The 27,629-nt window shown below is 38.9% G+C and overlaps 2 protein-coding genes across 4 annotated transcripts; one reads left to right on the top strand and one right to left on the bottom strand.

The window, feature by feature from the left end:
- The first annotated feature begins 1,373 nt into the window (after window positions 1-1,373).
- On the top strand, window positions 1,374-7,681 carry LOC144710841 (Major facilitator superfamily protein). 3 transcript variants are annotated; one of them, XM_078584666.1, is made up of 6 exons: window positions 1,374-2,188; window positions 2,287-2,730; window positions 4,012-4,575; window positions 4,702-5,042; window positions 5,857-6,400; window positions 7,484-7,681. In XM_078584666.1, exons 2-5 carry the CDS (start codon window positions 2,407-2,409, stop codon window positions 6,371-6,373), a joined length of 1,746 nt encoding a protein of 581 aa, XP_078440792.1. In that variant the 5' UTR covers window positions 1,374-2,188; window positions 2,287-2,406; the 3' UTR covers window positions 6,374-6,400; window positions 7,484-7,681. The 3 variants fall into 3 exon arrangements, with proteins under 3 accessions (XP_078440792.1, XP_078440791.1, XP_078440793.1); XM_078584665.1 differs by having other exon boundaries at window positions 7,431-7,681; XM_078584667.1 differs by lacking the exon at window positions 7,484-7,681 and adding an exon at window positions 6,830-7,227.
- Window positions 7,682-19,028: 11,347 nt separating this feature from the next.
- LOC144711095 (nuclear transcription factor Y subunit C-1-like) lies at window positions 19,029-20,598 on the bottom strand. The gene is made up of 2 exons (XM_078585018.1): window positions 20,234-20,598; window positions 19,029-19,928 (listed from the first exon to the last, which is right to left on the bottom strand). Exon 2 carries the CDS (start codon window positions 19,824-19,826, stop codon window positions 19,167-19,169), a length of 660 nt encoding a protein of 219 aa, XP_078441144.1. The 5' UTR covers window positions 19,827-19,928; window positions 20,234-20,598; the 3' UTR covers window positions 19,029-19,166.
- Between the last annotated feature and the right edge of the window lie 7,031 nt (window positions 20,599-27,629).

Raw genomic sequence — 27,629 nt, 5'->3', positions numbered from 1 at the left:
CTTTTGGCATTTTCTGCACTTTATAGGTGATACTGATTGGACTGTATTGGGTACCAAAGTATTTTCTTGGAAGTTTCTTATAGATCAATTTTTTAATGCTTTTTTATATTAAATAAAATCCAAGTTAATCTCAAACATTAAATGTGAGGTTGACCCAGAGACAGGTGGAGTTCTTAGGACACTATCAAATCAAAATCAAAAGAAGTGAACGCTGATCAATCTTATGAAGACTAGTGAAAAGGACTAGTAAATTCTGGAGGATGAAACATGGCGATTATAATTATATTCCGTTTCTACATAAAAAAACACTACACCCAGTTATCAAATTAAATTTGATTACATATCATAAAACTCAAAAGATCATTAGAATCGTGTTGAAATATGAAGTTTGTACAATTTTTAATGGCAAACGTTGTTTTATGTTTTATGGTTGTTTTCTAACACTGTCTGTTCTCATGAAATCATACTTCAAAGATAAGTTTTTTGGTTATAACATATATTGTATTAATCCTAATTCAAAGATCTAATACTTGGAGTAAACGAAACAAAACTTTGATAGATGGGTGTGTATTTTATTGATGTTTTCTCACCAAGGAAGAATATAACAGATTTTTTCCTACAATTCTTTATTGGGTTTGATGGTCTTGGTCCGGTTTGTGTTTTCAGCAAATACCTAAACTTACCTAAAGTGTGGTCCAGCTTCGGTTTGTTCTTGTTCGGTCCCCGTCTAGACTGAACCAGTTTCAGTCTGGTCAGTTAGGTTCACTAGGCAACATAAAAGTCAAATTAGAAAATTTATGTTGAATATCCACATAACGAGCTTTAAACAGCTGGTAATGAATGCCCTTTGCCTCCCTTCTCTGCTTTCCCTCTCCTCTCTCAATCTCCCTCTTAGATCTTTCTCCCAGCACAATAGAGAAGGAATAAACATTGAACGGTGAGAGATTTTCACTGCTTCTTACTACCCACCTTCAAAGAAGAACTCCTCTACATCAAGTGGGTGCCCAAGATTGTTAAAATACACGATAACACTTAACTCGATAAAAACCTCTCCGTCAAGTTAGATTTAATATTTTTAAATTTTTTTGAAAAATATATTATATATTTTAATAATTTACTACCTGTTAGTAAATTATGAAGTGGAGGACCTCAAATGGAGGACCTACATCTCAGTTCCCCATTCCGCCCAGTCCAATCCTTCTTCCGTAAAGTCCAACCCTAATTTAATACAAATTGGAAAATAAAACAGTTTTGACTGATAATTTGATGTGATTATGAAGTGGACTTTCTTGGCTGACATCAAACATATATAAAGGCTGCCGTTTGAGTATATAACTGATCGTTGATTTGACTCTTGGTCGCTCTCAGAACGTAATCGGCCGTGGTAATCACACGTTCCTTGCTCGAAAATTTAGTTCTTCGCGCGATTTCGTTCGAAGAATATCCATTTTCGCGGTCCTGCGCGATCGATTATCACGTCAATTGAGGTTCGTGATCTGCTCAATCTTGATCGAGACCGACGGATTTCATCCAAGTACGGTTGATCTTGGCTTCCTGGACTTCAATTTCTTGGCGATTGAATCGATCCAGCCGCGTCGCCGTCATCGATTTGCTTCTTGCACCGCCTTCTGAGAGGGTTTCGGCGGCTTGTGGCTGTTTGATTTGGTGATTTCACCTTCGATCTGGCGAAATTTCGGGCTTCGAGAATCTATAATGGCGTCATCGTTTTGGCGCTTTGTTGCAGGAGGAGTGATCCACGTGTAGAGTGGACCCCCGGAGTTCTCTCGCCTTCAGTTTCTCGATAAGATCACTCTCTCGTCTTCGTTCCTAGCTGGATTCGCTTTACGAGGTGGTGAATTCTTCGATCTAGGGCTACTTGGATCATTATCTTCTCCAGAAATCGAGTCGATTGATGGTGGATTGTTCTTCTTAAGTTTGGCCTTCGGTTAATCGATTAAATCACACTCCGATGGCTGCAATTCCAAGGTGAATTCTTCGACACAAGGCTTCCAATCGACCGCGGATCAGGATCTGCAACGGCGAGATAAATTTCAGAAACGATCGTTCTGCGTGATTTCCCTCTTCAGTTTCTTCGATCCAGGGCTTCCTCATTCAGCATCTTCTCCAGAAATCAAGCGAGGAAAGGGAAGTGTAAGGCGGATTTCTCAAACCAGGCTGCGATTTCGAGGTGAATTTTCCAATCTAGTGCTTCCTAGATTATCACGATCGTCTTCTCCAGAAATCAATCGAGTATATGAAAGTCTAACGCGAATCGTTCATTCCCAGGCTGAGATTTCGAGGTGAATCATCCACTCCAGTGCTTCCTAGATCATCGCGATCATCTTCCCCAGAAATCAAGCGAAATTCAGCATCTGCGAAGACGAAATTGGAATCGATTACGGATCGATGGGGAAGATCCAGTCGCTGGTGAACAACAGATGGCTGGTGCTTGTGGCGGGTATGTGGATACAATCCTGCGCAGGGTTGGGGTACTTGTTCGGGAGCATGTCGCCGACGATCAAGAGCGCGCTCAACTACAACCAACGGGAGATCGCCAGCTTGGGAGTGGCCAAGGATCTCGGTGATAGCGTCGGGTTTCTTGCAGGAAGCTTGTGCGATATATTGCCAATGTGGGGGGCGCTGCTGGTCGGCGCCTTGCAGAATTTCGTCGGCTACGGCTGGGTCTGGCTCATCGTCACCGGGAGGGCGCCCCAGCTTCCTCTTTGGGCTGTAAGTTCCGCGATTTCTTCTTGTTTTCCGTCGAGATCTCCTTCGATTCCTCCTCAATTTATCGCGTGATCGTGTTTTTGATGCGATCCGCGGCAAGATTAGGTTCTTAAACAGTATTCCACTGAATATTGAATCCAAATTTCGCGATTGATTCGTCGGAATAGCTCGTGATTTCCTTTTTTATTCGCGTTCGCGTCTAGAATAGGTCTTGATTCCTCTTTTCTTCGGCATTTCCGGCAAGATTATCTTTGGAAGCAGTGTTCTTGTCGAATTTCCCGCTGATTCCTCGGTGATCTGGAATCTTGATCTTTCTCAGCTCCGTCATTCATCTCTGCTTCTTATTTGATCAACATCACCGTTGGTTCCTTATTTTTTTCTCTTATTCGGGAAGATAACTTCTGTAAACAGTCTTCCAATCCAAATCGACTCCTAATTTTGCCGCTGATCATTATCAACTCCATTATTTGCATTTGCTTCACTGTCCATCAAGACCTTCCGACCAGATGCAATTCCTTATTGAATTCATATACTGCCTTCCAATCAAAATCAACATTTGTTTTTAAGATAAAATTAAATCAAGATTAAATTTTTCCGAGAATTTCTCAGAGTTCGAGATTGAATATTGATCATCATCAACTCTTATAATCGCCGCTGCCCTCTGGTCTAATCTTCAACCAGGATCCCTGGTATTTCATTTTTTTCTTCGCATTCATTTCTGAGAAGATGATCTCCATAAACAGTTTTCCGATGGAAACCAACTATAGTTCTGGGACGCGGACGGGACGATTTTTTCATCCTGGGACGAATAAATCGTCCCGTCCGAAGATACGGACGAATTTCAGGACGAAAATTTGCCCCAGGGACACCAGACGGCACGGTTTTCGTCCCGTGGGATGAAAAAACCGTCCGTCCGGAGGTCTCGGACGATGGACAGATGGATGTGGACGAAAAACCGCCGGATTCACATCCGACGGTTGAGATCTCGCCATATGACCTCGTTATGACAATTTGCATCAAAGTCCCTGTATTTTTTCCCACAAACTGAAGCGGCTCAGAATTAATTGTACATATGTCCATTTGCATTCTCTCTCCTCCGTATTTCCCTTAAAAAATTTAGAAACATTTATATTAATACATTAAAAATATAAATTAGGTTTTTTTCGTCCGGGATGAATTTCGGGACGAAAATTCGTCCTGTCCTGTCCATCGTCCACGTCCGGGACAATCCGGAACTATAAAACCAACTCTTAATTTCGCTTCTGATCATGAACCTTACTCCAGATGTGGATTCTCATCTTCGTGGGGACCAACGGGGAGACCTACTTCAACACCGCAGCGCTGGTCTCAAGTGTGCAGAACTTCCCCAAGAACAGGGGCCCAGTGGTGGGAATTCTCAAGGGCTTTGCCGGCCTAAGTGGCGCGATCCTCACACAAGTCTTTGCCACGATTCAAACTCCAGACCACGCTGCCTTGATCTTCACCGTCGCCGTGGGCCCCACCATGGTCGTCATCGCCCTCATGTTCGTCATCCGTCCCGTCGGTGGCCACAGGCAAACCCGCCCCTCCGACCCCTCCAGCTTCACCTTCCTCTACAGCATCTGCCTCCTCCTGGCCGCATACCTGCTCGGCGTGATGCTTCTAGAAGATCTCGTCGACGTCAGCCAGGCCGTCATCACGGTCCTTACACTTGCTCTGTTCCTGATCTTGATTCTGCCTGCGGCGGTTCCTCTATGGTTGACTTTTTGGTCAACGGAGAGGGGAGAAGAGGAGGAGCCACTGTTGACTGAGGCAGGACAGAGCTCTGTTATTCTTCTGAGTGAGCTGGAGGAGGAGAAGCCCAAAGAGGTGCGTTAGACTCGTTAGACCCATTTTGGACTTTAACTCCCTCTTTCTCTCTCTTGCTGAGTCTATATAAAGACCATTAAATTTCTATTTTCTTTTAACTCAAGTATTGTTTGCTTGGTTTACAAGGTCGATTTGCTGCCAGCGCTGGAGAGGAAGAAGAGGATAGAGCAGCTGCAGTCGAAGTTGTTTCATGCGGCTGCGGAGGGGGCCGTGAGGGTGAAGAGGAGGCGGGGGCCAAGGAGGGGGGAGAACTTCACGCTGATGCAGGCGCTTATCAAGGCAGATTTCTGGCTGATTTTCTGGTCTCTGCTGCTTGGATCTGGGTCCGGGTTGACCGTGATTGATAATCTGGGTCAGATGAGCGAGTCGCTGGGTTATGATGACCCTCATATTTTTGTGTCCATGATCAGCATCTGGAACTTTCTGGGTCGCGTCGGCGGGGGATATTTCTCTGAGATTGTTGTCAGGTATGATTGGTTGGTTAGCATTTGCATCATCATGATCATCTCTATCATTGCAAACCATTATCATAATACCCGTTGTACCATTGCTTCCAGCGACCACTAAAAATCATCGTCTCCATCACAATCATCACTATCAATTCTGAGTTGCCCATTTATATCCCAACCTCTATAACATTTGTAATTGCGATTAGTTACTTATGATATCCATCACCATCATCATTTCCACCCCCCTGATCACAGATTACAATAGAAAATAAGATTGTAAATTACAATCTCCATCGACATTATCTCGTCTCTGTTACCCATTTTCACTTTTTTTTACTTTCGGATAGTGCTGAAAGTCTAATCACCACATTCACCACCACCGAGATCATCATCATCATCATCATCATCATATGCCTGAGTTGCCATTTTACAACCCCTGCTTATGATACCTTCTTCATCGTCATAATGTCTGACTCACCTGTTTTTACCCCCACCCCCCCCCATTCAGCTAATGGCCATCACCACATCCACCACCACTGACATCATCATCATCATCATCATCATATGCCTGAGTCGCCATTTTATGACCCCTGCTTTCGATACCTTCTTCATCGTTATAATGTCTGACTCACCCGTCTTTACCACCCCCCCCCATTCAGCTAATGGCCATCTCCTTCATGATCATCTTGAAGTTATACATTAAAAAACTGCGGTTAGTCAACTACCATCCCAATCATCATCGTCATCATCACTATCATCATCAGCATCATCACTATCATAATCATCACATCGGGTCCACCTCTTAGAACATCCATTCATGGGCTGCGTGCAGGGATTACGCATACCCAAGGCCGGTGGCCATGGCAGCAGCTCAGGCAGCCATGGCGGTTGGTCACTTCTTCCTTGCCATGGGCTGGCCTGGTGCCCTATACGGGGGCACTCTTCTCATCGGAATTGGGTATGGAGCTCACTGGGCCATCGTCCCGGCCGCCGCCTCCGAGCTTTTCGGGCTACAGAACTTTGGAGCTCTTTACAACTTCCTCACTGTGGCCAATCCTGCCGGCTCTCTCGTGTTCTCCGGCATCATCGCCAGTTCGATCTACGATCACGAGGCTGAGAAACAGGCCAGGGACAATCACAGCCCTTCATCACTGCCTTTCCTTAAATGGGTCCTCTCAATTCCCAATCGGAAGGTGGAACAGGCACTGAAATGCCAAGGCCCTGTCTGCTTCTTCGCCACCTACATGATCATGTCTGGGTTATGCGTCGTCGCCATGGCCTTGAGTATGATTCTCGTGTATAGAACCAAGATTGTCTACAGAAATCTCTACGGAAAGCCTCTGCGATGAAGAACCAGGAGTTTTGTCTCAACATCGGTACGGAAATATTGCTGCTTTTTATATTTTTACATTTTTTCCCGGGTGAATATTAATTTTCACTCATTTTTCTTATTTGTTGTGGGACATATCAAAATGGAGTGGAGTTCATAAATGTTTGTATCCATCCAATTAGGGAACGGCAGCCGTCATCCGTCACGTCACATGTCGTGGTGACGGTAACGTGATAGATGACGTGACGGTGACGGTACCGAAATTAGGGGCCAGTGACGGTGACGGTGATGGATGACAAACTGGGCGTGACGGTAATGCAACAGTGACGTAGAGCCTCGGACGAGTGACGTGACGGGATGACCGTGACGGATTTTTAAAAATGACAAAAAGCTTAAAAATCGTTAGATTTAAGCTTTTCAACGGCTGAGATTTCATCACGTGGTGTCGCTAACTCGATTTCTTGGCATTTTACAGAGAAGTCCCTGCATTTATTCGCGCACAGCAACAGGATGCCATCCAAAGATAATTGGAGATATGCCCCTCCAATTCTCTCTCCTCTGCATGGTTGTTTTTCCCGTCACATGAGACGGTGATGCCGTCCGGTGATGGAAACGTGAGGGTGACGCCGCAAACCATGACGGTGACGCGAACGTGACAATTGTTTTTAAAATCCTAGACGTGTGACGGGATGGTGACGTGACAAAACTTTCATCACGTCACCGTCTGTCACGGATCGTCATCCGTTCCGTCACCTCTGGGGCGTCACGTCCGGGCGTGCCGTTCCCTACCATCCATACATCATTATTCTATACCTCTCCATAATTTTTGTTTCCCTTGCTGATAATTATTTTTGATTTTCTTCTTTCTCGTCACTCGCCATGTTGAAAGTGAGTGGAGTCCATACATTCTATATCCATTCATACATTTTTCCCCACACCAAAAAATATTTTTGATTCCTGGTATGTCGTCTGACCATGTTAAGCTTCACCAAAGTTCATACATTCTATATCCAGTTCTTTTCCTAATCCAAAGCAAACTAACTCTATATCTTTTATTCTTTCATGGAATTCCTAAGATTCAGTGAAGCTCATCCTTGATCCACATGTCTCGTCTTCATGTTCATCGCAGGGCACACTATAATATATCTTTCATCATAAATCTGTATGTTTTCTCCTACACAGAATTATATCTCTCGATATGTTCTTGTTTGTTGCTGGGGAGGCCACGATTGAGTGATTTTTTTTAATGTCTTGAGGTTTATCGCTGGGCATGTTTGTATATTGATTTTAACTCTTTATGGAATTCCCTTTTTCTTTATTTCTTTAATTACATGTTCTTTGGGCTCAACAAAGAACCTAACTAAATATATAAATCATTCAATAGATAGACTGTCAGAAGTGATGTTGAAGCTCATCGTAATATATGTGGAATTAGTTTAATGTTACTTTGACGGCAGGCGGTGTGAAATGCAATTATCTTATACTTGAAAGAATCAAATAATGGATGATGAAACTTGATGAAAGTCCACTGAGGTTAATTATTTCCTGACATATTTGAGACATTGGGATGGTCTAAAATATGTCATCGGAACAGGGTTTAAGATTTATTAGTCACAATTAGAATTTAGATGTTCTCAGTTCAAAATGGCTAAAACAATCTCATGAAAAAATAACATCAGATTTGATACATGCATAAACACACAGAATATTACCAAATTTTTGTTGTAGAGAGCATAACTCATAAATTTGGGTAGATAAAAATAATATTAATCTCTTAATATATTGTCCAACATTGTAAAATGATAAAGGTTTTTGGAACAACTGGGGATTGTTATTCTTCAATCCAATCTACACCTTTTAATGGTTTCTCTTCAGCTACTGAGGTAAGTTCACTTGACAAAATAATAAAAATAACAATGATTGAAATTCTGAAATTGTTATAGATTGGTCAATAGGAGAGAATGATTGAAATTGGAAACCTTTGGTTGCCTCACCAAGGTGACAATATTTATGGTCCAATTCCCAGATTAAAAAAGCTCATTTTAGAAAAGGATTTATCTAATTTTGACTATCCTTATATTGCTTAAATACATAGGATACTAATAGCATCCATACCCAAGGTGAGTTCAAATTTTGGTTTTGACTATTTCGATTGTGATCTTGACGAATTTTATGAGGAACATATTGTACAGTAACCGTCTCGAGCCCTAATATTCTTTTTATCAATATTTTTATGTAAAAATACAAGGTGATGCTATTAGTATCCTATGCAATTTCCTGATTATTTAGTCAAACTGTCACATGAGACCAAATATTTTTCATCCCCTCTGTATTTCCATTTAAAATATTTGAACTCACGTTTTTACTTCCATACTGCTAATAGTGTAGTTAAAATGAATTGGATGAAGATTTATTTAAGGAATAATATTATGAATGTGGGCACAATAAAACAAGGATGTGATCGTAGAGTCTTAAATAAAAAATGTGGCTGGATATGAATCTAGTAATCTTCATTCTATATGAATTTAATGTCGATAATGGATAGTAATCTTCATTCTAATTGTTTATTCTATGATGTCTTCATGGATGAAAATATTCAATCAATTTGCTTGAAACATGTATATTTATGGACATAAGGAACTTATACGATGATATCGTATGAAAATTTGGACTTGGGATGACAAGACATGAGTTTCTCTAATATTATTCTCTTCATGTTAGTTTGTTTATTGATAATTTGTTATTTCACATTTTTCTCAGTTATAATGTTGAATTTTATTTATCACTTTCTTCCCTGAAGCCAAATTTTAAGGTTTTGATTTTTTTTTGAAAATGGACATTGAATCTGGTGAAATATCTTTTAAAATGTCTCTCATAAGTCATTTTCATGTTCCCTGATTTATAAATAAAAAGTCTCTTATTTGTTTCTTGATTTTTGGGTTCATAAAGATGAATATCAAGAGAAGATTTAGTATCTTAATCTAATTTTTTATTTATCACCATGGAAAAATAAAACCATCAGTCACATGGAATTAAAATGTGTATGATATATATATTCATGATCGTCTGATTATTATTTTCCAATTAATGCCAAAGATGGTACAATTCCCATGCAAAAGTTTTCTTATCATTTGTGGTTTCTGCTCCACAATATCTAAACATACTGAGAAAATTACTTTGGTCTGAAATTTGAATGCAATATATTTGATTTAATCAAATTTTATATTTCAATGGATAATCTGAATGCCAAACGCCCTTAATCCACAGTTGAAAGCAGGATAAATGTATTTTTAATCTATTTTTTATTGGCAAAATACATTGTGTGGGGTACATCCAACCCTGCGGTTGTGCTTGTAGATTAATCCATCCGTGCCCTAGATGCCACCTAGTGGATTTTATATATGAAATAGATTGTTTATCAACATTTATAGGCATGGAGCGAGCATAAATATGCCAATTACACTCAGATCCTACTCGTCCATGCCCATGGTGTAAGAAAAGAAAAAATACATGAGTGTGCTTAGGAGGTGCTCAGAGAGGGTCGCTCGTGCTGGCGTTGCGTAGAGTCCCCCGCAATAGTGGTGGTGCATGGAGTGTCCCGACTTCAACAGGTGTCATCGTTGAGGTGTATGGCGGGTACATCGGTCAGGCGAGAGGGCGAGCGCTCTCACCTCTAGTGCTCCATGCAATACGCCAGTCGCGGGGGTTATCCTTCGATAGGGTGCAACACGTGCAAAGAGCCGGCAAGCCAAGGCGCTTAATGTGGTTACAACCACAAGCTGCCTAAGGGAGTTCTTGCTAGGAGTAAAGATTAGAAGTGGTTCGAGTGCACACCGCATGGTTGGCGAGGGCATCCACAGTCTGGTTGCCCTCGCGCAACTGGTGACGGATGCTGATCAAGCGCGGGTGGCACCGTATGATGTCCTGCCATAATTGCTGCAGCCGCCATAGGGAGAAGGTACATGCACAGAGCATGTTTACTAACACCTATGAGTTCGATTCTCGACGACATTATGGAGGTTTTGTGCCTTGCAGAGGAGAAAACCATCACGAATCACCATAGCCTCAGTTATTATGTTAGTTTGGATACCATATAATGATGAGAAGGCAAAGAGAATACTCATGTGATAGTGGAGGATACCAGCCCCTCCAGCTGGTCGTGGGTTCCCTTTGGCCACACCATCCACATTCAACTTGAGGATGCCAATTGGCAGTGTGCGCCAATGGACAAGGTGTAGCCGAATGGTGATGGGGGCGAAGGTCACCGATATGCCCCAAGTGCGAAGGAGATCACATGTGATGGCTGAGCTGCGGGCGAGGGGCGGTATGAGATGGTGGGTGTATTGCATTCGCTGTTGGACTCGTTGCATGACATCTAGTGCTCTCATGGGGGTCCCTACAAAACGAGAAGAATTTCTCCCTTTCCAAATCTCCCATAGTAAGTAAGCTATGTCGACGTGAAGGAATGGGCTCCACTTTGAGCATGTTGGTAAGAGGAAATCTTGCCAAAATACTCTTAACGGTGTTAGAGTAAAAGGGTACACAATAGGGGGCGCCAATGATGTGTAATTTGGTGCCAAAAGTCAAGAGATGTCTCACTATGGAAGAAAAGGTGCTCCATAGTCTAAGCTTGGGGAGATGCGGGGCAACAATGGCAATGCGAATTGAGGTAGTGACCGATATGAGTCACCCAATCATCAGTCAGGAGGCCATGATGGATGAGTCTCCAGAGGAAGGAGACACGAGTGATGATTGTTGGATGCTAGATGTGGTGACCCTAGTGCTGGCTGGGGGATTTCTCACAGAAATACTCCCAAGAAGATTGACAGGAGAAGGACCCATCAATGGTAAGCATCCAAATAGGATGATGATGAGTGGTCCCGATGATAGTATGATGGCCATGGGATAATGTGTCTAAGGGGGGGTCCATGCTGCTCCCAAAGGTGGCGCGTGTTGCCCATGAGCAGTTGTGCCATGATCAATCAAAGGTGATGGGGCTCGAAGTGTGGATGACGGGCTAAGGACACGTTAGCTAGCCATATATCATACCAGGCACTAATCTCACCGCAGCCGACATGGCAAAGTGTGATCTTGGCTATCTCTAGCCAATGTCGCCCAGTCCACCATCTCAAGGCCACGGATATTTATCTCTCTACGAGCCCATTCGACGTACTTGGCTGAGATGAAACTCCCCAATTGGGAGTGTGTGGTACGCATACGACACACAAGCTTCTTCTAAATCATGTCTTGGATGGTATTATACCGAACTTTCAATCAGATTAATTCACGTCATGGTTGTGTAAGTGGTCCTTAGACCTGAGACACCAAAGATGTCTTGTCGATGGACAGTTGTACTTTGGCTATGGCCAACGAGTCTCTAATCATGGGATTCTAAACGGTCTTACTTCGGGTACATCAAGAAGTTCATGAAGACGATTGAGTGACCAAGATGGGATCGTCCACCCTCAATATAAGAGGTGACATCTCAAGGAAGATGATGCGATGAAGCCCTTGGCCAAGGCAATGAAATATCGGAGAAGAGTTCTCCAATGATTTTCGAATGCATTAATACTAACTTGGATGACTGATTAGCGTTTGACAGTTGACCATACCCTAAGTCGTCCAAGGAGTGTCAAGTAGACGAGGGATTATACATACACGGTAACTGATGACGAACAGGTTCCATGAGTGAGTCGATACACTCTTTGTATCTTCTAGGACACGAAGTGTAGCTTGGCACCCCACGTGTCGGAGACTCGACCTATCGATTGGGTTAAATCGATCCGACATTAATTAATCTATATGATGATATAGTTAATTAATTTGGAAAGCCAATAAAGGTTATTGGGCCACTAGATTCGTTGAGTAGACTGATAAATGGGCCTAGAGGGTTACACGCAAATGGTCTTTTGGACGTCGGAAGATATACTTAAGTTTTGGAGATTTTTATGAAAAATACCTCCATAGCATAAATAGGGGAAGGCCCTGAATGAAATTCACCTAGGTCAAAATTGTTCATGAGCCTTCCCCTTCTTCTCCACTCTCCCCACACCCCTCTCCATGCCCGATGCGATCGAAACGGCGTAACAACAACAGTGGAGGTAGAGTAGGACTTGTCAATGAGAAGGAGGAGATTCGACGTGCCGAGGATCGCGTGGATACATCTAGAGGCTGCACACATGAGCAGCTCGACTCGTCTCACTCTAGGATCCAAGAAATCATGGATGTGATCCGCGGAAAGCTACATCGTTTCATGTTTTTAATGATGTCGTTCGATACGTTCAAGTCTTCCACTACGAATCATTTCCATTTGTTCATCCAGATCTAGGACTCTAAAACCCAACATGATGACCACAAGGTGGTGTGGAGCGGAGGATATAGGTCGAGAGGAACTAAGGGAAGAAAAAATTGGAGCAGCATGTGGGACACTAATGTGAGTCACTCCTGCCTCATTATGGCCTCGAGTATCAAATTCATCTGCTACCTCTAAAAGGGCAAATGAATTCGAGCTTGGTGTAAGTGATCTAACCTCTTTCCCTTTGCCCGATAAGTGGCTAGTAGATGGGGCATCTCTAGCCCGAGGTGGGGTTTTGGGGCGCTTATCAGCACCCTTCTTCACCTAGTGTGTAGTTGTAGGTGTAGGTGGAACTGAAGTAAGTTTGGCCGATACAGGTCCTTGGGCGAGGGAGGACGACACAATCGACACACCTTGTGGTGTGGGGGTGGACCGTGCAATAGGTGGCGGTCTTTGGTTAGGGCGACGCCCTTGGGTAATGGATTTTGCCTCTACGATATAATCATCATAGGGCAATGGGGGAAGGTACTCCGTCTGGGGGGATGAGGTGGCCTATAGCGCCTTTTGGTGACACGTGTGGATGGTATGTCCCAAAAGTGTACAATTTGTAAAGAATTGTGGGAGATTCACGTACATTATGGACTGGTAGATCATCCCGTCCCCGTTCCTAATAAGTATCATGCGATGAATAGGGACTAGTAGATCAATCTCCACACAAAGTCGCGCATATCCAAGGTGGTTGAATAGATGTACGTCTTTATCAAGACGTATAAATGTGCCTATAGTGCTGGCAAGGGATTCTAGGGCTGAGGGCATGAAGAGATGGGGCAGTAGTCCTGGGAAGCCTATCCACACTGGGACAGAGTGAGGTATGAACACGTGAGGTGCTCGTCTACACCGTCGTCTATCGGTATGTATGCATGATGAAACCACTAATATTCCAGGTAGTACGTCTCCACACTTTCCTAAAATCGGTTTCCATTTGGAAGCGGATATAGACACTCCGATGGTTGCGCGCGCCGATGACCACCGGTCCGAGGAAGTGTACTGGTGCTAAATATATCCGTGTGATATCATGTATAAGGCGGCACTTGGGAGCGAACCGCCCTATCAGGTGTAGGCAAATGGCGGTGCCATTCTCGTGGCCTCCTCTTTTGAAAATGCAACAAGTGACATTCCCTCAGATTTGGTATAACCTCACGTCTTGGTCCTATCATCTTAATGAGGGTGAAGTATAGACTTCGGGAGTGGATGTGCACTAGTCATCAACATCGGTCCAGCATTTAATTCATTTAGTTCATTATTAACTATGAAAATATCTCAAGAATATATGAGGCAATCAATAATTGAAAGAGGAAATTTATTAACTTGTTTTTACTGAATTTAATGTTAAAAAAAGACTAAATGTTTATTTCATACATTTAATATTTTAAAATAAGAATAAATGAGATTGAATTCATAAAGCTTTTAGTTTGATTGAAAACTGTAAGTTAGTACTTCACAATAGAGTTCATGATATATATGATGTGGAATTTTTAGTTCTATTGCCTAGTTTGCATGGCGAAGATGCTATAGATTGTGAAGTGTGTCCCCATGTCCTCTGAAAGGTTAGTACATTAAGGATGTAGCACATGGCAGACTCATTAATCTTATAAAAATTAAAAGTGAAAATTATAATTACAATAATACCCTTATTTTGTCTTACTTAACATGATAAATTTTTTATTAAGTATATTATTTTATTTTTAAATCCTTTTATAATGATTGCATACTTATTTAGTAAAACACATAAATAAAATCACTCATTATTGTGATTAAATTAAATAGATGCAATTGGAAATGGGAACTTGCACTTTATTAATATTAATCTTGTTGTGTTATTTTTATTTGGGCATTACTTTTAGCATCAAAAGTTAGAATAGAAAATCTACTAAGAGGGTATCCTCATTAAATTTCCAACCAATAGAATGATATCATATCCTAGCTATGAAAAACATATTGTTAGTTTGGCTTTTGCTATTTATACATTTATATAATTTCTTATCCGGCGCATGTCTTTATGCTCATAGATTTAGCATGTAGTAGTGACATCGATGGTAGTGTGTGGGTACATTAATGCACTAAATCAGATTCTGTGATCCGCTTCAAACGTACATGCACGACTGGAATGCAGACCTTTATGTTCTCATGGAGTTTTCATGGTGGACTTCTTCAAGTTGAATTTTTTCTTCGACAAGTGCTTCGTAGGCTATGCTTGAGCTAGTCTTGATCCACTAGGTTTTATCTATTTATATTTTTTTACTGGTCTATAAAACTCCATCATTATTATATAAATTCAAAAAATTAAAAAATATGAAAAAATTCATCATATTATAATATCTAAATTCCAGATAAATATCCATTAGAATTTGGGAAAACTTTTGAGCAATAAATTATATGTTTGAATCTCAAGGTTTCAAATTTCATTTAAATTATTTTAAATGTCTCTTAACAGAGATAAAATGAGGTTTATAATGTTGGGATAACATATAATGATAAATAATATGCAGGAATGGACTTCAAAAGAGTATATTTGAAATACTTTGATTCTGATTTTTACATTAAGGTGGTGGCATGATTATTCTCATAGCTGTATTAATTCAGTAAGTCAGTTATAATTTTGGATTCTAGAAGATGAAATATAGTGTAAATTGAGATCTAATTCGAATTTGATAACACACTAATGATTACATCAATCTAGTGAACTATTCATGTTTCAATGCATCAAAATGATTATTAATACAAAATGGTTTGTATAATTTTGGAATGATTCTTTGAAATTATTGGAAATTTTATTTTAAGGAATTTTATGATATCATGTTTCAAAAGAAAATTCTAAAGTCATAATATTTTTCAGAATTTTCTGCCATATACACCTTTTTGATTTAATTTTTTATGTCATAATATATTTTATGAATTATTTTAAGGTTTTTTTTGTTATTAATACTTTTTAATTCAAATAATCATTCTCTTCTGCATGTCATAATCCGTATGATTGGGATGGTTCTTAGTGATTAGTTTTTCCAATGATTAGTTGGCACTATGTAATAAAAAATCACAATGAAATCATACACTCACCATAATATGATGTTTCCTTTTTTAATGCATCATGACACATGGCCTGATGAGAAAAAAGCGTAATTTAAATTGCAGTAAATCTTATTTTGAGATAGAGATATGACAGCACGAAGTAATCTGGTATTTCAAATTTTCCATCGATGCTCTGTAAATCCATAAAAGTGCATGCATAGATTTCCTTATGATGTTCCCTAAACACATCAGCACATCACATATGAAATGATTAACTAATGATGCATTATTTTTTATTTTGAAGTAGAGGGACTTTTCAGGTCACATACAGGATATTAAAGAAAACCAAGAATGTGGAGACCACTCAGAGAGAATTTTTTGGGACAATGAAGATACCAAATTCTAAATTGATGCAGAAAAAACATTAGAAAGAAGAAATAAAAATAAATAAAATTGATAGTCCAGTTTATGCCAACATAAAAAATTGATATCTGAAAATATACAAGGTTGATTGAGCAAAAGTTTCTAGGGAAGCTTGATAGATATCCATCCATGTCCATTTGAAAGTTTCCGAGATCCAGGTAGAGTATAAGAACCTATGGTTGCCTTCCTCCCCTTTTTAATTGTTTTCTTTCATCAACATGAAACTAGATTGGATCTATCCATTGATTCCATCAAAATAAAGTCCAGAATATTATCCATGTCCTAATCCCTTCCATATACAAATATCCATTCACCAATCATATTGTATTTCCATTCATATACAAATATACTTACCTCTATCATTCTCATTGCTTCACCATTTTGACACTCCAATCTTTATATATTTATTTCTCATTTTTCATATTAATGTTTATATTCTCTATAAATATTAACGTTGGCCCTATCACCTCTCAAGTTCCCACTTTTTTTTAAATCTCACCTTATAGGTATTCCTTCTCATCACCTTTATCACAACTTTAATAGGAATATTTTTTTTATCACCATTCCTTTGGACATGAAAATAACCATATTATGGTGAATAAAATTTTATGAATATATTTGAATAAAAAATTTTCAATTTAAATTGAATAAAATATTTGAGATTATGAGTATGTGACGTGGCATAAAATAAAATTTAAAATTCGGGAATAAATTTCCCATATTAAATTGTGTTAGTAACTCTAAAATATATGTTTCTTAACTAAACAGTTGAAATAAAAATTAAATAATTCATCCTACCCCTCTTAGTTGACTAATCATAACATATAACCAACATGTAAATAGATGGATGAGATAAGGGGGCAAAAACATCAGTTATCTGTATTTTGTTGTAACATAATTTGCATGTCTCTACATATCCTTTCTCTAATTTAGCAAATTTCGAAAAGCATCATAATAACTCATATTTTTTCATATCTTATGTATTTTATTTCATGATAGACATGCATTCTCTAAAAAAACACGCATTTAGATTCTGGGCTGAATGCTGAATCATTGCTACTAGTTTTTTAGGTTTATGTGTGTAGCATACTTATGAATATGATGTTAAAAAAAGTATTCATATAATCAAAATACCAATATATTTTTTCTGAAAGACATAAGGATAGACCAATAATCTAGTAACTGTTATAATGGGTCTGGTTATGAAGAGGGAGGACAAAATTTGCAATTAAATAAAATGAAAACTAAAGTGATTATATGCAGGAGATTCAAAAATCTTCCTTTTTAAAGTAGATAAAAAAATGTTGTAACTAGGATTCTATATATCATAAACATGTTTTTAAAACTATAAAGTATGGAACTAAAAATCAAACAGCATGAGTGTTGACTTTTATTCAGATTGAAAATGAGATTATAATGGACTTAGATCATTATCAAGTATCTTAGTAAAAGGCCAGGTTAATAAAATCCTTTCATGTCTAAAAAACTATGAATGAAAATAATTAATAAAAAAGTGGTTATCCATCTATGCTAATCTAAAAAATAAGAAGAATACAAAATCTAATTTGTATCAATATGGATAATATCTCTAAACATTGGAAACTAGAAATTATAATTTTCCAAACTCAGATGCTAGTTTTCTGTGTTATTGAAATTAAATGTTTACAAAAACCATATTGATCATAACCTTTGGAAATTATTCAAATAGATTATGTGTTTGTCATGATTTGTAATTTATGATTGATGATGATTTGAAACGTTCTGTAGAAATGATTTTAAACTTTGCCTAAACTCTATTGGAAAATATAAAAATTTATCCAGATAATTTAAGGGTTTTTTATATTTAAAAGTAGAAAACATTTGAGATGATACTCATTTAGTGCTCAATAATATATATTATGCAATTATAATTTAAAAATATTCAAAGAAGATAATGAATAAGGATATTGAAAGGAGTTTAGGATCTAATTTATTAAAAAAAAGTTGCGAAATATCAAATACAAATCAATGAAGTTATTTATATCATAGTCTTATTAATGCCATGATATAACAGACTTGTATAACTGATGCTGATATTAAGCACTTATGAACAAAAGTACAATGTTGATTTATAAACCTCATAGACTCTGATCTATGCTTTTGATGAACTTTGAATGCTAGAGAAAAGCGTGAAATTCAATTAATATATATGTGAAGATTATTTTATTTCATCTCTGCTATAAGGGAAAAGATAGATGAAAATCACAAAAAATCACAGTTAATGTACAGTGTAGAGTGAGCTGGGTCTGAAAACGCATTGTGATAATCTAAATTATAATATTTAACCAACTACAATCATGGGCAACATGATCACATGTTCAACACTTTTAAAATTTCCATGTCATTATCTTAAGCCATCCCAAAGAGCCCAATCTTTGAATTTTTAATTTATGTTTATATGGGTCCTTATGGGTTGATTTTAATTGGATATTTTATTCATTTATTGCCTCAAAATTTCCTTTCAACGTGTATTGTTGAAAAGACCAAAATATAGAGATTGGAGGCCCCAAAGACCCTTAGTTGAGAAATCTGGAAACACCTAGAAATAATTTGAAACACACTCAAGTGTGAACTCTAGCAGGCTTCCCTACTTTATATTCAAAATTATGGAAAATCAAAGTGTAATTAAATTGGTCTAGGATACACAATGCTGATATGTTATGTAGCCATTTGATAAACGATCTCCCTCACATCCCCATGTCAGGGGTTACAATAGTTACAATGAAGGGATTGACAAGCATCTTCCCTGAAGAATCCAAGCTTGCTCCAACCACTGAAGATCATTGGAGCAAGCTAGGAAATCCTGTCACACCAGATAATGTTCTCCTACCCCATCAACTCTAATACATCCCACAAGTACTTTTTCTCATGATAATAGGAAATCACAGAAGTTAAAAATCTTGGGTACAAGATGTTTGTCAGCAGTGAGACTCATGATCCCCATCAATTACAGTAACTTTACAGGCTCTTAGCAGTGTCTATGTGCCTACTGAGAACCAGGGGGAGGAGGAGGCTGATGGGGAAGCTCCCCTTGGGGGTCCAAGCTGGGATAGTGCCCTTCCATTGACAGTCCCTGCTGCCACATTGGCTGCCATGTCTGCGCCGGCTGCCCCATCATCATCCCCGGCGGCGCCGCCTGGCCAATTGAGGGGTAATAGTAAGGCACTCCAGTTGCACTGCCTGCTGGCACGCCGCCGCCGCCAGACATGAGCCCAATTCCCTCATCCTTAATCTCCTCTCTAGGCACAATATCCACAAGGAAGTCAAATATGTCAGTACGTGCAATGGCAGCAGCCACATCATTCTTCTGAAGAGTACGTCGTTTGTTCTCCTCTGCATGGAGCCATGAACGGATGGTGAGCTCAAGGATGAAGAGCTCACAGGCCTTGGCAAAGAGGACAGGTGCCTCTGCCGAGATCATGCGCACATCTTCGTCTGCCTTCATGATTTTCTTGATTCTAGCTAAGGGGAGCTGGTGGTTCTTGAAGTCACTAGCATGGGCCACTTCCTGGCGCTGGTAGTTCCAGAACATCTGAAGCTGTTGGTTCTGCTGCTGGAGGAGGTGGTGGAATGGGGCTTGCTGGTACGGTGTCGCCGCCTGTGCTTGTGGCGGTGGAGGGGGCGGCGCTGGCGGCTGGTTATCCATTTTAGCCCCCACCACCCGCGGGCCTTCTTATAATTATGGCCCGGGAGTAGCGCCCTTGTTATCAGCTATAGCTTTTAGCACAGTTGTCGAGGTGCAACCAATCTAACACCAAAAAAAAAAGACTGTCACCAACCAAAAATATTTAATGAGGGTACTATAAAGGGTTTGATATCACTTAGTCATAAAAAGGTGTAAAACTATCACTCTTAATTGTGTTCACTGAATTCAAGTAAAGAAAATTCGGGCTTGTGTTTTCTCGTATTCAACTATATGAGGATGTTTAATCAGAAGGAAATGACTCTGGGTCTAGGGACTCACCAACGGACTTGCCGAAAACTGATTGAGAGATGATTAGGAATGCGAAAAGAATATAGTGCAAATATGTAATATAATGTATTGGGCTATACGTTTTCTGAACAGACGAGAATGGCTGCCGTTGTCCCCCGTTAAGATCGAGCTGGGTGGGCGGAGATGAAGCCCGATCGGAGAAGAGTTCGCTCAAGGGGCTGGATATACGCGTTAGATTCGGAGAGAAAGCCCATCTCTGCTCCTGCCAAGAGTAGTAGTAGTAGTAGTAGAAGAAGAAGAAGAAGAAGAAGAAGCAGAAGAATGCAAACAAAGCAAGAGAGAGAAACAGTTGAGAGAGAGCCCTGAAAGCAAGAAGCTTTCAGTCGTTTCCTAAAGAAAAGGAAGTGCCGGGGCGTCAGTCCGCTCCGGACAATTCACAGAAAGAGGGAACTAGAAAAGAGAGAGAGAGAGAGATGGATAGGAGAGAGAAAGAAATAGGTTGGATAAAGGATAAGATGTGGATTTCCTTGGGCGGCTGGTTGGCATCAAACGACGAAACCTTATCCGGGTCCGTATTCTTCGCGGATTGGGCTGCCCAGATATTTTCTTTGCTGCGGAGTCGTGACATTTTCTACCCTCCTCGCTAATCTCTCTTCTCCTGCCGCGGTTTCTCGCTCCAATTCTACTCCGGTGCACTTCCGCCCACGTCAAAACACTCTTTCTCTCTCTGTATCCGCTTTTCTCTCACATTACCTCCATCTTCTTGCTTTCTTACTTCCTCTTTCTACTTTTGTTTCCTCTCCCCTTTTTATCTCTCTCGCGATGTGAAAGTTCGTTGCTCTCTCTCTCTCTCTCTTTCTCTCTCCCTCTCTTTCTCTTACTCTCTCTCTCTCGCTCTCTCTCTCTCTCTCTCTCTCTCTCTCTCTCTCTTTCTCTCTCTCTCTCTTTCTCTCTCCCTCTCTTTCTCTTACTCTCTCTCTCTCGCTCTCTCTCTCTCTCTCTCTCTCTCTCTCTCTCTCTCTCTCGCTATCGCTCTCTCTCTCTCTCGCTCTCGCTCTCTCTCTCGCTCTCGCTCTCTCCCTCTCGCTCTCTCTCTCGCTCTCGCTCTCTCTCTCTCTCTCTCTCTCTCTCTCTCTCTCTCTCTCTCTCTCTCTCTCTCTCTCTCTCTCTCTCTCTCTCTCACGTCTCCTCAGTACGTCACCCCCGTTGCTCTCCGACTTCCTCTTTCTACATTATTTTGCTCTATATCTATACGTCAACCATCCTTGTTCTCTTACTTCCTCTTTCTACATTATCTTGCTCTATTTCTCCACGTCAACCTCCCTTGTTCTCTTATTTCCTCTTTCTACATTATCTTGCTCTATCTTTCTCTCATCTCTCTCACTACGCCAACCTTTTTTCTCTCTAACATCTTCTTTCGACATTATTTTGTTTTCTCTCATCTCCCTCTCTCTCTAGGTTACCCTTCTTTGCTCTCTTACTCTTTCGACATTTTTTTGTTCTCTCTCATCTCTCTCTCTAAGTCAACCTTCTTTGCTCCATCTCTCGACGTCAACCTCCCTTGTTCTCTTATTTCCTCTTTCTACATAATCTTGTTCTATCTCTCTCACTACGTCAACCTTTTTTGCTCTCTAACATCTTCTTTCGACATTATTTTGTTTTCTCTCATCTCCCTCTCTCTCTCTATGTTTGCCTTCTTCGCTCTTTTACTCATTCTACATTATTTTGTTCTCTCTCATCTCTCTCTCTCTCAGTCAACCTTCTTTGTTCTCTTACTTCCTTTTTCCACAATATTTTGCTATCTCTCGATGTCAAACTCCCTTGTTCTCTTACTTCCTCTTTCTACATTATCTCGCCTCTCTCTCTCATCTCTCTCACTACGTCATCCTTTTGTGCTATCTTACATCATCCTCTTTCTACATTTTTTTGATCTCTCTCATCTCTCTCTACGTCGACCTTCTTTGCTCTCTTCTTTCTTTTTTCTGCATTATTTCGATCTCTCTCTGTCTCTCTGTCTCTCTGTCTCTCTCTCTCTCTCTCTCTCTCTCTCTCTCTCTCTCTCTCTCTACATCACCCCCACTACGCTCTATTTTATATTCTTCCCTCGTTTTCATTCTCTACTCCACACAACTGGTTTTTTACGTTTCAATCTATTGAACTCTCCTCTCCATTGACCTATAATTATCCGTACACTCCATAACTCAAACATTTATCGTTCTCTTTCAAGTTCTATTGCTCTCTCCATCTAAATCTGAACGACATACAGGGACAAATTTCAAACCCCCAAAGGTCGTAACTTGTAAAGAACAGCGTCAGATAGAAGTAAAATAAGAATACCCAGAATGTTGGGTTTATTTTAATCTTCAGACAGTTATCTAGGGAGTTAGTTTTGAGTGGATCAAGGAATAAACCAAGTCAGTGTAGATCACTGGCCTCTAGTGAGATGAGGAGGCAAGAACTGGGTTTTAGGAGAGGTGGATTGGGTGTCCTTGGAAGACCAAGCCCTTGGACAAGTGTGTGGCCATGCTTAGTTTGTCTCTATAAACAGTTATTGGGAAAATGTATATAACTATGTATGAATTTTTTTGAAGGCATGATGTGTGTAAACATTGGTTGCTTCCTCTCTGAAAGTGTGCTCTGTTGATCTTTCTTTTTTTCTCTGTGAGCCGCCAAGAGAGTGAGAGGTTCCTCTTCCATATCTGTGTGAGTTACTGGGAGATTGAGAGCCTGTTCTTTCATTCTCTGTGTGAGTTGCGGAGGAAGAGAGATCTACGTTTCAACACTGAGAAATCATACCAGAGGGTGATCCAGATTTAAGGGTAGGGATCTGAAATACACAGAAACACTAAGCGAGATATTCAGGAGTATGACCGTTGTTCAGAAGGGAACAAATGGTGATGGACATCTGCAGCTCTATAATTTCATTGTACTCACCTGTCGATTAGTTTTTCCTGCTTCAGTTTAAGATTCAGAAGTTTATCCATGCCTCAAACCTTTTGTGAAGTTGTAATGAAAGTTTTCATGAATTTAAATTTTATTTCAGAATATGTAATGTGCAATTGGTTGATGCAGATGGAAACACTTTTAAGATCATCCAAACAGGCTTTAGAATTTATCCTTAGAAATTAAAATTTGTTATTTTAATTTGTGATGCAATGAAAAAAAATTGTGCTTAATTTACACAGAAATTTAAATGTCAAGTGATCTATTATCATGTCATTATGTTACAAAAGTCATTTACCATATGATAATATTGCTTCTAGTATCATATAATATTTTCATGAAACAATAGATTCTGGCTGCATACTTGATTAAATCAAGATTTTATCTCGATACTAGATTTTGAAACACAGAATATAGAACTACCCTAAATATGCAAACTCAAATCTACATAGAACATCAAACCTCTAAATAAGAACTTTTTTCAGATTTGATCATTTTGCATGGGGACCTAAACGTAAATGTCTATGGCTGATTGACATCAAACTTGTGTGATTAATGTGAAAAAGGACACTAAAAAATTGTAGTGCATATTTAAAATTGCTGTTGAAATCACCTTTGTGCAGATCAGATATATGATTTCTTAGATCCTGAATGAACAAATGTTGAGATATTCAGTTGTCCAAACTCTTTTTGTATCCACACTACTCTAGACACATCGAATTTCCTTCTCCATCTCAATTAACCATATTATCATTTTCATTTTCCTATTCTGATCACATCAGAATGGAAGGGCAACCAAGGAGAGAAGGGAGAAGAAATATTAGAAGGTGAAGAATTCTAGCCTATGTGATTTTTTTTCTGATCTTTCTCTTATTTATACTTTACGAGTTTTTTTTTCATAAAATTTCTAATATTTAAGCATGTCTTTTAGGATAAAATTCTTTGTTTGCATATTTACTGACCAAATTAATTAATTTATTGTATCAAAATATATATTCTTTAATCAATGATCGATTTAACCTGATCGATAGGTTGAGCTTCTAACCTGTGGGGTGCCTGATAAGCCTAAATTTTACGGTTTATAATCGCTAATTTGTCGTTGTTTGATTAGGCTTATGCAATGAAATTTATAATTCCTTTCTCAATTTAGATTTTAGTAAAATGATGAGTAAGGAGTCGAACCCTAGAGAGGCAGTCTGCAAGAATTTCTGAGTGAATTAGTGAATTTAAGTGGAATTTCAATGTAAGAGACTTGAAGAGAGAGAAAATTAAGAGAGTTTATGAAATTTTTAGGATTAAGGTATTGAATGAGAGAATTTTTGAATGAAATTTTGTGTGGAAGTTCAGATTGATGAGAATTAAAGAATTGAAACTTGAATTTTGAATTTTAGAGAGAGAAAGTGAAAGTTTAATCTAGAGAGAGAAAGTGCATGAAATTTGGGGATTTTTTGTCTAAACAGTCAGATCTGTCAAAAATGACAGATCTAACTGATAGAAAATGTTCAATTATGATTAGATCTAACTCCTAAGATAGAATTTTTGGTTTCTAACCAAAGATCCTCTGCTTCTCTCTAAAAATTCATGAATCTAGGGCATATACCTTTCGCCTATGCCTTGGCGTGTTAGAACTTCAAGAAATCACGAATCTGAAGAGGTATGAAGACTTACAAGACTTTGGAGAGGCCCCAATCCGGATCTGAACTGTTGAAATAAGCTGTGTCCTCCAGGCCAATTGTATTGGAGCTCCAAATCAAAGTTCCATTTCGCCACCTTTCTGAGCCCAATTTATAGTGTTCTTGGCTCAGAAAGGTGGTTAAGATTATTACAAACAAACCCAGAAAATTTCAGGTCATTTGGATGTCAGGGTGAAAAGTTATGATTTTTTGAAGATTTAGGCCTATTTTTAAATTTCTCTCTCATCAGGTTGTTAGCCGATCCACGTGGCGCGCTCTGATTCGCCGCGCGGTGGGCCCTTTGTTCAAGCGCTAAGCCTCCAATTTGCGCCACGTACCCCTTCATAACAGAAAAATTTCGGTTAGTGATAAGTGTGCTTTGCACACTAGAGGTGAGTACAAAGCGCTCAAGGCGCGAGAGCTCGACACGTGGCCCTCTGTGCGTGGCGCGCACCGCGCTATGCACAGAGGGCAGAAATATTTTTTTTTATTCGAAAATAGCCGATTTTCTCCGAAAATGAACAGTAACTGGTGACGTGGCGCGTTCTGGTTGCGCCACGTCACTCGTTTATTTTTTTTCTTTTTTTCTTTTTTTTTTTTAAAGAAAAAGCGAAATTTTTCCGCTTTGTAACAGTAGAGGGCGACGTGGCCTTCTGCGGAAGCGCCACGTACCCCCGGAAAATCAAAGAAAAACCATAGAAATCGCCTGGAAAATTGTAAAAAACCCCTCGCGGTTTAAAAAATCAAAAAAGTGCCCTTAAAACAATAAAAATTTGATATTTACGCCTGTGATGAATAAAAAAGTCCGAGAATGATTTTTTTATGAACTAAATTTCATTTCTTGCTCTAAATCATTCCAGAAAATTCTAAAAAAAAGTGAAAAAATCAGAAAAATTATAAGAATATATTTTCAACTGAAATAAATTCATTTGAAAATATATTTTGACTTTAAAAATTATTTTTCCATAAAAATAAAATCAGAAAATTGTGCATAATTAACTAAAAATTCATAAAATTGTAACAAATCAACTTTTTTTGGAAATTGCTTATATTTTCATAATGATAACATGCAATATTAATGTTTTAGGTGAAAATTTCTTATAAATTCCATGATTTTGCATGATAAAATTGCATGTTATCAGTGCCAAGCTACACCTCATGTTCTAAAAGATGCATGGAGTAAAGTGACTCTCTCATGAAATATGAATATCATCGGCAACTCTCATATATAGTCTCTCATCTGTCAGACACTCCTATGATGACTAAATATATGGTCAAATGTCAACCCTTAGTCATTCTAGTTAATGCTGATTTTTCAAGAAATCATCATTGCACTATTCTCTAATATGCCACTGCCTTGGCCAAATATTTCATTGTATCATCTTCCTTAAGCTTCCTCCTCTTGTACTAATGTGGCAAATCCATCATGGCCCATCAATCAACATCGTGAAATATTTTCTATGTATGAGCTAAGGTGGTTTAAAAATTCCATGAATAAGAACTAGTAGCTCATAGTCAAAACAGAGCTTTCCATCCACCAACATCTAATGGTATATCAAGTTTAAGTACCACTTACACAACTGTGACATGAATTAACCTTATTTCCACTTGGATATATCACAATTCTGGATTCATATGAATCAAATCAAAGAAATCTTTTCCTAAATAACATCCACTATCTATTTTGTCTCAACACTAATGGCTATAGGAATGGACATGCTTATCATATGTGTGAGACTAGATAGTGAAATTGTCTCTGAATTTTTTGATGTCTTTCTAGAGAATCCTTTGAATAAGAGTAATAATAATATATGTTGCGTGTATTGATTCCATCATAATTCATGTTATCGAATACTATATTCATGTCCTTCCTTATAAGCATCACATATACATTGTATCAAGAAACATTGAACAAAATATGGATGTTTGATTAGCTATCCAGCAACATACATTTCCATCACAGGATATAAGGGTTATGAGGTCTACTAATGTTATAATAGCGATTGGTTTTGCGAGTATAGAGTACATTAGTTTCCCTAAAAGTTATTAGATCATCCCTGTGGTTGTTGGGTTAGGCCACCATATACAGTCAGAGATGGGATAATAACTTTAAAAACAAAAATAAAAATAAAAGCAAAAAATGATAATAAGTTTAAAAATAAAATTAAAAAATGCATGATTTTGGAATCACAATACCTGTAGTTCAATCTGATACAATTTTGTTGCACAAATAATTTCTCCTGGGTTACAAAGCTTCTCAACTTATAGACATATCCATGTGGTCTTGAAGATAGTGGATCACATTGTCTCCTTATCAATCCACACTAACATTTTATTCAAGAGGATATTTTCACTAGTCTAACTACTATAAGAGAGTAGGTATTTCAAAGACAAATATAAGTATAAGGCTGCATAAGATAAACATGCTTGGTTTTTCTCAGCTAGGGCATTTTTTGATTTTATATTTAGCACAGTTTTTTTTCATAATAAACCTTGAAACTTAAGTGTATACTCTAAAGTCTAAAGATTCTTATGCGTACAACCATTTTGGCTCATGTTCTATATAGTTTTGACTCCATAATATGAGAATCTCTTTATTGGCTTATAGTAAATAATGATGGGTCAAATTAATTCCAAAACATGAGGTGCCAAGTACTCCACATTTTTTAAAGGTAATAATTAATTCATCATTAATCGCATTGATCCTATCGTCTGTAATCTTGTTGCATGTAAAATCCATCTTTGTGTATCAATGATCTTAGAGCTCTTTATTTGATATATCCACTACCTTGGCCAAAGGCTTAATTTGAAGTTCTTGATTTTGTCTCCTCCTATATGAAGAGTGGATGGTGTGTTTTGACAACTTAATCTCCTTCGTAGAAGTTTTTTGGTGCCTGAG

This window comes from Wolffia australiana, chromosome 13, assembly GCF_029677425.1.
Source record: "Wolffia australiana isolate 7733 chromosome 13, ASM2967742v1".
Lineage (NCBI taxonomy): Eukaryota > Viridiplantae > Streptophyta > Magnoliopsida > Alismatales > Araceae > Wolffia > Wolffia australiana.
The sequence above is the reverse complement of the archived record's forward strand: the minus strand, read 5'-3'. Positions and strand labels throughout refer to the sequence as shown.